Source organism: Hirundo rustica, chromosome 6, assembly GCF_015227805.2.
Source record: "Hirundo rustica isolate bHirRus1 chromosome 6, bHirRus1.pri.v3, whole genome shotgun sequence".
NCBI classification, from domain to species: domain Eukaryota; kingdom Metazoa; phylum Chordata; class Aves; order Passeriformes; family Hirundinidae; genus Hirundo; species Hirundo rustica.
Window position 1 is genome coordinate 8,486,315 of NC_053455.1, and position 10,742 is coordinate 8,497,056.

General features: G+C 48.3%; 1 protein-coding gene across 3 annotated transcripts; it reads right to left on the reverse strand.

Annotated features, from left to right (window-relative positions):
• Window positions 1-4,139: 4,139 nt before the first annotated feature.
• ZBTB42 (zinc finger and BTB domain containing 42) lies at window positions 4,140-10,253 on the reverse strand. Of its 3 annotated transcripts, XR_009208015.1 has the most exons (3): window positions 9,763-9,805; window positions 6,445-8,986; window positions 4,140-6,335 (listed from the first exon to the last, which is right to left on the reverse strand). XR_009208015.1 is itself a non-coding variant. In XM_040068655.2 (2 exons), the coding sequence occupies exon 2, from the start codon at window positions 8,970-8,972 to the stop codon at window positions 7,545-7,547; it is 1,428 nt and encodes a 475-aa protein (XP_039924589.1). In that variant the 5' UTR covers window positions 8,973-8,986; window positions 10,177-10,253; the 3' UTR covers window positions 4,140-7,544. The 3 variants fall into 3 exon arrangements, 2 of the variants coding, with proteins under 2 accessions (XP_039924589.1, XP_039924588.1); XM_040068655.2 differs by lacking the exon at window positions 9,763-9,805 and adding an exon at window positions 10,177-10,253 and having other exon boundaries at window positions 4,140-8,986; XM_040068654.2 differs by having other exon boundaries at window positions 4,140-8,986.
• Window positions 10,254-10,742: the final 489 nt, after the last annotated feature.

Genomic DNA, 10,742 nt, shown 5'->3' on the forward strand with positions numbered 1-10,742 from the left:
CTATTATGTTTCCTGCCAGAGGCTCAAATGTGTACAGGCATTGAAAACACGTTGCCAGGTAGTTACTTTTTATACTGACTCAGTATTTGCTGGCAGTCGCTGCCAAGCATTACTTGACTCTTACCAATGGGTTGGAAAGTCAGCACTGCTAATGAAATTCTTCATGTTATCTGAAAGATCATCTTCCCCCCTCATCCCAGAGTAAAAATTGAGTGATTCTCACACTCAGAGACCTACCCCAAGGCAAATTCTTAGCCCGAGGAGTTTGTGATACCCAAGGCAGAGCCGGCATCACCCTCTCTGCCCGGCTCCTGCCCCACGCAGCATTTGTTCTGCAAAACCCTGCTGGACTGGAGCTGTCGTACGGCCCCACAGGGGAATTCATCCCCTTACCGCCCCCACCTCGGAGAGCTTTACACACCGATGCTTTTCAGTCCCAGCGCTCTCAGCACGACCTTGGGAACGAAAACGGCACCGTCTCCTTCCCATCTTGTGCCAGCCAGGAAGTCCAGCGCCTGCCAAGCGCCGGCCAGACACCGCGGAACATCACGAAGTGCAGGGGAAGTCCTTCCCTCCCGAAGCCAAAGGAGCCATTTGGTAATTAGGCAGCCGGCCGGGGCCAGACGAGCCCCGGCGAGGAGGTGAAGCCGGCGGCGCTGAGACACGGGAGCTGCGCCCCGCGGGGCCGCCGCGGCCTGACCCCGGCCCGCGCTCGCAGACACGGTGGCAGATGTGCCGGGCTTCCCCACGGTCTCCCCCTTGCCTGGCAGATGCCGGCCTCGCTGGGAAAGCGCTAAATGGATTCTGCTGAATCACTGCAGCAGATGGTTCGTAACACCACCTGGATAGCGCAGAAGAGAGAGATAAAGAAGGTTGGGGAACAGAGAGTACCTGGTGTGTGGGCTGAGCTATCCCCGGGGATAAGAAACCTGTGGATAAGGGCCGGCATTTGAACTTCTGTTTTCCCAAATTCCTGCGTTATTAAGACCGAGAACATCAATTTCCTAGAAATTCTATCCTGACACCTACAACAGATATTGTTTAAACCCCCCTTGGGAAAAGCCTTCAAAACCCACTGGCGTGCTAGAGGCCACCCTTTGCCATTGGGAAGTGTTGGCAGCATTGCCTGCCCCAGGTTGCCTTCATCCCTGCCTGTACCAAGCTCCTCTAGCTGGAGTAGGGCACAGAGGAGGCTGATGTGTTGGAAGCCAAAGAATATTAAGAAGAAATTAGGAGAGATTATTGGGGTTTTGTTGTTTGAGGGATTTTTTAGAGCCAGGTTGGCAAATACTTCAGTTTTCTGCAACAGATCATTTTGAAAGGGCAGGGGAGCCAGCTGTGTACAGAAGTGAGCAGCTGTACAAAAGAGAACAAACAGGAAACAGGTAACAATAACCAGCGTGTTTGCTCACTCTCCTCCTGTTAAACAGCAATTTTATTATTTTATTTTTTTTTAAATTGGGATGAAAAGAGAGTGTCAGGAAGAGAGGAGGGCTACAGCACGTACACAGAGGGTGCCCGCTTGGAAAGCACTTAGTATCCCTCTGCAGCGTCATCCCACCTACCTCTGAAAAGTAAGAACCTGGGATCTCTTGGTCTGATTGTTGGGAGACATCATTGCACAAAGCTGCTCAACCTGCAGCACTTCCAGCTGGGTCTCCCCAGCACAAAACACCAAGACATTTCAGATAAAGTGCTCTCCAGGCAGTTGGTTGCAGCTCCGCTCATGATTCCTCCTCCTCCCAGGACAAGGCATTTTCACACACCAACTGCACTGTAGGCTTGACTCTGTTTCACCTGAGCCCAGCTTTGCCCTACACAGGCTGTTTTTGCTGGGTCACACCTGCCATTGATTCCCTCAGAAAACAGCTGCTGTTTCACGTTCCGCTGTTCACCTTGCTCAGCACAACGGCGCAGAAAGAAACTCGTGGGCAAGCGAAGCTCAGGGTGGCACGATCTGACCTCGAGCCCAGTAGAAGCTGGAAGGTGACAGTAATGCCAGCCAGCTGGGCAATAACACAAAGATCCCTCTACCCCAACCACTTCGTGTGGGGGACTTCCCTCATTAAAATTATGCAAGAATTAAGTCAATTTAAGCAATGAGTAAGATCCATTCTCACAGTGCTCCTGACAGTGTAGAACCCAACAGCACCAGGGACGCTCTTATGGGTCAGCATGAACTCTCCTCGTGCTTTGGAGGCACTTGGTCCAAACCCAGATGCCATCATCTGAGCCAGGAAAAAGCCATTTCTCTGTGGTCCTCAGCTGCACAGCAGCATTTGGTGACACCCAGAGAGCCACAGCCACCTCTGTGCCTACCAAGGCCAGACCACTTCCAGAAGGCACTTAGACTTCAAAACAAAAGCTAAAAATAAACAAAACCATTTCCCAACACTCATCCCAAGGAGAACCAGGCTTTGCAAAGGCGGCACGAACCCAAGCTGCTGGCAGGGGCACGGCTGACCCCTGCCAACCTAAGGAGCCCAGGATGTGCTGTAATCCTGGAAGATGACAGCCCTCAAAGCATGAGGTTAGGACAGCAGATGCTCCTGGGGGTCACCCCCTTTCCTGTAGGTCACAGGATCACTCCCAACGTGGCCACGAGCTGGCAAGCAGGGAATCCTGCCTAGAGCAACCCCACTGGTTATTCGGTACATACACAGCCTGCACACACCCTTCCCACTATCCGCTTAGTGGCCTGGTTTCTTCTCAAAGCTTTTTATATTTCACATTCCTAAGATTTAATTATGTTATCAGAACAACAGGCATCGGGATTTGGAGTGCCAGAATTCACATTAGCAATTGCTATCAACAAAGAAAATGGGCACAGCATGCCCATGCCAGAGGAGATGTGGGCTGCTCTCCTCAATCTACTCACGGTTATTTATAGCCTGTTTGCAAGCCATCCACCTCCCAGGTTTAGCTTCAAGCTCGCTTCTTTCTGAGCACCCTCTCTCCCAAAGAAAAGCCTCTTGCCTCCTCCTTCCCCAGCACCGTGCTCAGATTTGGGCAAATTTATTCAATTTTTTTGGGGGGGCAAGGGTGAGATAAAACACCTTTGAGTGTTCTTGCATACATCCACAACCGCAGAAAAGACTAGAAACAGAGTGCCACAAATAAGCAGCTGCAGGGACACTCAACTCTCAGTGCTAGAAATTAAAAAAAAAAAAACCTAAAAAAAACCCCTAAATATATATATATATATATATTTATAGTTTTTAACACTTCACCACATTGCAGCAGATCACCACGTATCTTCAGCAGCTTTCAGCCCTCCCCACAGATGGGGATGCAGGCACAGGATCTCTAAGGAAGGACACATGCTTGAAGGCAAGAAATACCCACCTATTTTGAGACGATTGCGAAGAAACGGCTACGTGGTAGCAGGAGGGGAGCAATAGCTGTGCCTCCACACCAGCATTAACTACAACCTGCTCATCATCCCTTAACCAGCACCACTCTGATGCAGTCCCAATTCTGCCAGGACCTTTTGCTTCCAAATAACTAAGAAACACAGGACGCAGTGCTCGTGGTACAGGTGCAAACCTCCCACAGCAGCTTGCTGCCCTCCCCTGAGTAGCAGCCAGCACGGACAGCTCGTGCCTTCTCCCTCCCAGTCCCAGCTCCTGCTAAAACCAGCCCAAGGATTGAGGCAGGTGTTCAGAGGAGGGGGTCAGACCCTGGGAGAGACTGGGCACTGAAGAGAAGCCCTTGTGCCAGCCGGGCTGTCCTCGCACGCCACGTCACCCCTGGGCTCGCGGGTTTGTCACCCAGCCACCAGCATGGCTCGGGGCAGGGCTGGCACAGCTCCCCCCGAGCCCAGGGAGTGCTGAGCCCCCCCAAACAGCCCCCAAAACCCTGGGCAAAATGCAGAAGTGGTGCTGGGTTAGGTCCAGCCCAGTCGCTAAGGAAATGCTCAGTCAGGCTCTGACTGAGACGCGGCAGCTCCTTACACGCCTAAAATTCCAGATGGCCCTGAAAAAGAAAGAAATTATTAGAGGATATAATAGTATTTTTTTTTAAAAAAATCAGCAAATTATAAAATATTCACAATTAATGTAATCATTATTAACACACAATTAAAAAATCCCAAACACCACACCCCCCTTCTGCTAAAGGGGGGGGGAGGAGGCTCAAGCTTACAATTCTAGCACGTTTTATTTCATGTAGATTTTTATAAAGACAACAATCCTAGTCACGATTGTCACAATTGTACAGCACATACCGATACAGTTGCAAACAGAACTCCACGCAAAACTAAGCGCTAACAGTAGCCTGAATCACTCTTCCTGCGATTGTCGTATCTAGACTAACAGTATTACACTAACACTGAAGGAAAAAATAGTTCACTATAAAACAGTGATAGAACATTTTTATAAAATATATTCCATTCCAATAGCTTTTCTACATACTGTATACTATAAAACTCTCCCACAAAAATTAGTGTCTTTAAATATACATATTTAATCTGAACTGCACCAAGATTAAAAACAATTAAAAATATCAATGATTTTTTTTTTTTTTTTTACATTAACTTCACAGTATTTGTTTGTAGTAGAAGACAAATCCAGTGTTTAAAATGCAGAGCAGGACTGTTCCCTATGGAGACAGCAACTGCCCCACAGAGAAATAGTTTATGAAGAGACAAGCGTTAAGTGTGCCATGTTCCAGTACTTCTCTGTAGAGCCATGAACCATTTTGAAAACATGCTCCGAGCTATTGCAACTTAAAAATAAGAGACACACAGAGAAACAGCCAAAAAGAAAAAGTCACCTTAAGAACAAAAATAAGTGCAAACATTTCTTTACTTTAGAAATTCAAGCTATGAGTGGGAACACAAATATCAGACTGTGAGAACAGTGTGTTCGTGATGTAGTCAAGGATGAAAAAGTCTTCTTTTTTTCCTTATTTAAAAAAAACAAAACAAAAACAACTTTTGCCCCATATTCACTGCAGCACAGAGCATGCTCATAGCATCAGTTTAATGAATTATTTCTATACTAAGATCAGACAAAAACTTGTTTCAACTTTTCCCTGCTCCATACGCTAATGATGTTCTTATGGCACATCCTATTTTCTGATCTTCTAAAAAAAAAAAAAAAATAAAAACAAACAGTAATTGAAGACTGAAATGCAAACAAAAGTGTCACAAGAATGCAAAATTAAGATTACCAGCTTCAGTAATGCTGACTCTACATTAAACTCTTTACATGTTGCTCAACATGCAAAACCCATTGTTATAAAATTTAAAGTGTAAATTAACTAGTTTTGAAATAGATTAACAGTAATAATTCCACTTCAAAAACAAAACCAAAAAAAAGTCTAATAAATACTATATCAAGTATCTTCAGGAGAAAAAAATAACTTAATTTTAGTAGAAAGAAAAATAACTTAATTTTACTAGATTTTGTTCAGTGCTATTTCCAATCACAGCAAAAATAAAAATTAAAAAAAAAGAAAGAAAAAACTGATTAAGTAGTATAAGACCACAGTACCAAAGCCACTTATGTTCAAGATACAGTACTCTCCCACAACTTTCATATGTAACAGGTTCAGCAAAAATATTTTACAGTTGAGAAATTAAACTGAAAACAAACCCCAAAACTATAAATAAAAGCAAAATTTCACATTACATGTACATTCATAGTTTAAGAGATGAATAATAAGAGGCTGTAACACATATATCCTGATTTTCTTTAAAGAGGAAGTACTTATTAAAAAAAAAAAAAAAAAGCCAATCCCATATTATTTATGTAGGTAGTGCTCAGTTTTTGGACCAGAGGGGGGAAAGGCATTGGGAAGCTTTTTCTTCATAAGATGCAATACAGTATTTTAAGCACAACTTTTAAAAACAATCTAACTCAGTGCTTCAAATGAATTTTAAAACACACGCTTAAATTTCACCAAACAACTCCAGGAGTGTCAAGAAAGCTGGTGAAGCAATGCTAATGCAGCAGAAGGACATTCCCACCCCTCAGATATTATTATTGTATTTCAGTCCCATGTATGTGTACCTTGAATGGGTAATTTGAGTGGAAGGGAACAAAGTGATATCCACCGACATGCACGGCCCAAATGATGACCTAACAGGCAAGAAAGTGAATCATCTGGAGTAAAGCTGGCTATAGTTACAGGCAGCCTCAGTTTACAAACAAACGTAAAAAAAAAAAAAAAAAAAAAAAAGAAATAAATAAATTACCCCCAAAAACTTCCCCTGAAAAGGTGGGACGTGGGGCAAAAGTTAGGCCATGCTTTCCCTTCAGCGGTTCATCTTCATGCTGCCTCTTGGGAACACCAGCAATTGCACGCAAATTTGGCTCAGAGGGAATCGCCAACTTCATAAAAATAAAATAAAATATCATTTCATGCTGCCGTTTTTAGCATGGCAGCAAATCTTTCAGGCAAGACAGCAGGACATCTCCTAATGCACAAGGCATGAGTTACCTTGAACTACAGAACCCCAGAAACTTGGCATCAGGAGGGGTATTTGGCCACTTTATAGCTGCTGTCCCCTCCACGGGGGATGGGATCAGCCTCTGGATGCCGATATGGGAATGAAAATATTACACAGTTTTTCTGTATGTCCTAGCGTGCATCCTTCAACATTTCGGGAGTGAATTTGCTGCAGACAGAAAGTGTTCTTCCATCCACATTTTATGCTTTTCAGCAGGTCAGCCCAGTGAGGAGGAGGGGTGGGAAGGGAAAATTTAAGTCAAGTCCCAAGGCAAAAACTTCTCCTTTAGATTTTAGGATCAACTGAACGATATTAATGAAATAAAGAGAATAAAAAATGACCAGTACCAAAGACGCAGCCAGGAATCCTCAACCCCTTTAAAATTTGGGCCAATTCAATGTCTCCTCTAGCTCTATAAAATGAAAGTATATCTGCCCATTCTGCAACGTGTGGACAGGTTTCTCTACACCAAAATGTATTTAAATCATAGTTCATCTCTTCAGAGGTTTCTCTGCAACACACAGAGGGCATTTGGGGAGCTTAATGGGAACCAAATTTTTCTCCAGAATTTGCTGATAATCATTAAAAAAAAAAAAAAAGGGATAAAAAAAATTAAAAAAAAGAAAAATAAAACTAACAAAAACCCTGACCACAAAGCAAGTACTTCCAGTGTGAAAAGTGATGCTAAATCATTGCAGAATTACTTAAGATCATTTCACATTAATAATGTAACATGGGTGCACAAGAGAAGACCTAAAGGACTGTGCTAGGAAGGGAGGGTGGCACGGGAAGGGGGGACGTGGGAGAGGTGGAAGGATTGCATCAAAAGGCCTCTGGAGTGTATACCGCTGCATCTTTTAAAGATCATATACCTGAAGTGAACATCACCAAAACAAAATAAAAGCAAGGGAGGAGAAAAACAAAATTAAAATTCAGATGCTGCCTTTTTTTTTTTTTTTCCTGCTTGGTTTTAAAACGGTTGGGGAGGGTGGGGGTGTAGATATTAAAAAAAAAAACCAACAAACTAAAACACACAAAAAAAAACCAAAAAAAAACAACCCCAAACAAAACGAAACACAAGTGACAGATCTCAAACAACCAAGGACTTTACAAGGCCACAATGAAATTTGCGGATGTGTCTGTACAAATCCCCGGACTGCGTGAAGCGTCTCTCGCACCACTTGCACCCGTGGGGTTTCTCCCTGGTGTGCACGACCGCGTGGCGGCTGAGGTTGTGGGAATACTGGAAGCTCTTCCCGCACTGGCCGCAGGTGTAGGGCTTCTCCCCCGAGTGAGTCCTCTCGTGCCTCTTTAGCGTGTACATGCAGGAAAAAGTCTTTCCGCAGAGGGTGCAAGTGGGGACCGACCCGTCGGGGGACAGGCGGGTGCGGGAGCCGTCCTTGTCACGGAAGTGGGAGCTCAGGTGCAGCTGAAGGATGTGCGGGCTCGGGAACACCTTGCTACAGAGGGGACAAATGCAGATATGCCCGGGAGGCACGAGGACGCCCGAGGAGATGTCCGACGAATCCATGTCGTCCTCGCTCTCGTCTCGCTCTTGATCTATATCCTCCTCTCGGGCATGAGAGCTGCCATTCCCCGCGAACATGTGTCCTAACCCTGTCACTAGGCTTTTGGCTGAATTCCCAAAATGCTGACTCTCTGGACTCCTGGCTTCGCTGTCCTCCTGATCTGACAGCAAGTCTTGTTCATCTTTAACAAGTGGCTCGGTACCCTGCTGCTGGCTGTCGGAAGCCAGCTGTCCAAAGACATAGGAGGGGTGTAAGGAATCTCTCCCCGGCACGGGCTTGAAAGACAAATCCAGCGCGCAGTCCACATCACTCGAAGCCAGGGGATGGTTAACAGACCTTTGGGACAAAGGTCCTGTGGAACTATTGACATTAGCCTTTGTTTTTCCAGCTGCTGCGGCGCACGGTTCTGCCTCTGTCGGCACAGAGCTGACACTTATATGATCAGAGGACCAGGCGGGGTGACTGCTGACCTTTTCTTTGCCTGCTGCTCTCTCGTATTCTGCAACGCTGAATTTTTGTTTGTTTCCTGGGTCAAACTCGTGGACCAGGGGCACTCCGGCGTCGAGAAAATGCTCCGCTTTCTCCAAGCTAGCCGCCTCATCATTAATCTTCTCTTCCGAACATAATTCTTTATCTTTCAACTTGCCCTTGCAGACTTTCACAATGTCATACATGTGAAGGTAGCTCGCCGCAGCCAGCACATCTTCCACTGGGAGACTGTTGAATTCCAGCTTTCCCTCGTACATGAATTCGAGCAGCAGGCTGAAGGCAGGGGCTGTGACAATGTCACTGTTCAGATGCACAATATCCCTTTTGTCTAACTGGTCCCTGTAGAAAAGATGGAAGTACATACTGCAAGAGGCAAGAACGGCTCTGTGAGCTCTGAATTGAGCTTCTCCAACTAAAACAGTACAGTCACACAGGAAGCCCTGGTGACGCTGCTGACTCAGACACTGCAGCAACTGGCGGCTATGGTCTGGAAACTCCATTCTTCCTTCATAACCTGTTCAAAACAGGAAAAACTTGAATGCTACTGTAAACTAAAGCCTCCTAGCAGCTGTAACAAACAGATCGGCTTTTTGGTAACCCAAGCCAAAGAAACAGCCTTGGAGATAACATTTACTGTTAATTGTCTGTAATAGTTTTATTGGGGGGGGGGGGAGCGGGGGGGGAGGGAAAAAAAAAAAAAAAAAAAAGAAAAAACCACCAACACAACATGCTTCTCATCCTTTCGCACCTGCTCCGAACAGGAAAAACTTGATTGTAAGTAAACAAAAGCTAGTAAAGCAGCAGCCCCTCCAACCTTTGTTTCTCCCACTAAGCACTTTAACAAAATTAAGCAGAGGAAAGCGCGCACACACACCCCCGAAAGGGAAAAAAAAGCACCAACTCCCAGGCTGTCTTCCCAGTAACGCTAACTTGGGGCATCTTTTAATAAAGCATATTCCCCGCGTCACGCACGCACACACACACACACACACACTCACGCACATTTAAACTTTATCCTCAGTCGTTATGCACCGAATCACAACAAAACAGCGGCGGCTGGCGCTGGGGGAGCGGCGGCTCTGCGGGGAGGGGGGCGCGGGGCAGAGGGGGGAGAGGCCCCGGCCCCCGCACGCCAAAAGGGCGGGGGGAGATAAAGGGGGGAGGGAAAAAAAAAAAAAGTTTCTCTTGAAGTTATTAAAAAAAAGACAAGGAGGAAAATAAGCGGCGTAAGGCCGGCGGGAGGGCAGCACTGAGGCTGCAGCCGGCTGCGTGCCGCGGCCGGGCGCTTACCTTCCGCGGGGCGCGGCGGGGCCGGCCGCGGGCGCGGAGCCGGGCGGGCAGGAGGGAGCGCGGTGCGAGTGCGACCGAGGCGCGGCGGGAGGGAGGGAGGGGGAGAGAGAGAGAGAGAGGCAGGCGGGAGGGAGGAGGAGGGAGGGAAGGAGGAGTGCTCGGTTTGCTAATTACACCGCAAGCTGGAGAGTCAGCTGCTCTGACTTCACTGCGATGGAAATGCTACCTCCAGCTGTGCGCCTTTTAATGCCATATGTTACTCCAAATCTCGCTACCAGCCAACCACAGCTTGCTGCCTTTTAAAGTTCCAGCAGCCCCATTTATAGCCCGCGATTAAATCCCACAAACTTGCCCCGAGCCCGCCCCCCCTTCCCCGACTCTCCGGCCACCACCGGCCCCCGGCCCGGACCCCACCTCCCGCCGCAAAGTTGCTCCCCGCAGCCCGCTGCGGTGACCTTCGCCGGTGCCCGGCTCCGCGCCGCGCTGGAGGGGGGAGGCCGGCGGGGGGAACCACCGCGGAGCCGCTTTTGGGATCTCCCCCCTTCACAGCCGCGCTCCCCAACTTTGCGGGGAGGACTTTCCCCCCGCCGGGGTGTGGCGTGGCGGCGAGTTTTTTCCCCCGCGTTTCCCCGCTGCGCGGCTCTCCCCGCGTTACTCACCGGCGGGCGGCGGCGGCGCTCGGCGTCCGCATGTGCGCGGCGGCGGCGGCGGCGCGGGCGCTCCGCGGGCGCGGCGCGGGGCTGTGGCGGAGCAGGTTGTTCTCCGGCCGCTCTCGCGATACTTTCGCGGCTGCGAGCCGCGGGTGCGGGCGAGGGCGCGGTAGCGAGCGGCCGTGTCCCCGTCTGGAGCACACAATGGCCCCGCCGCCCCGGCCAGCCCCGCCGCCGCCGGCCGGTGCGCGCTGCCGGCTGCGCCCTCCCCCTCGCCGCCTCCTCCTCCTCCTCCTCCTGCTGCTGCTGCTGCTGCCGCCGCCGCTGCCG

Coding starts and splice junctions, on each gene's coding strand:
- ZBTB42 (XM_040068655.2), bottom strand. CDS start 8,972: ATGGAGTTTCCAGACCATAGCCGCCAGTTGCTGCAGTGTCTGAGTCAG.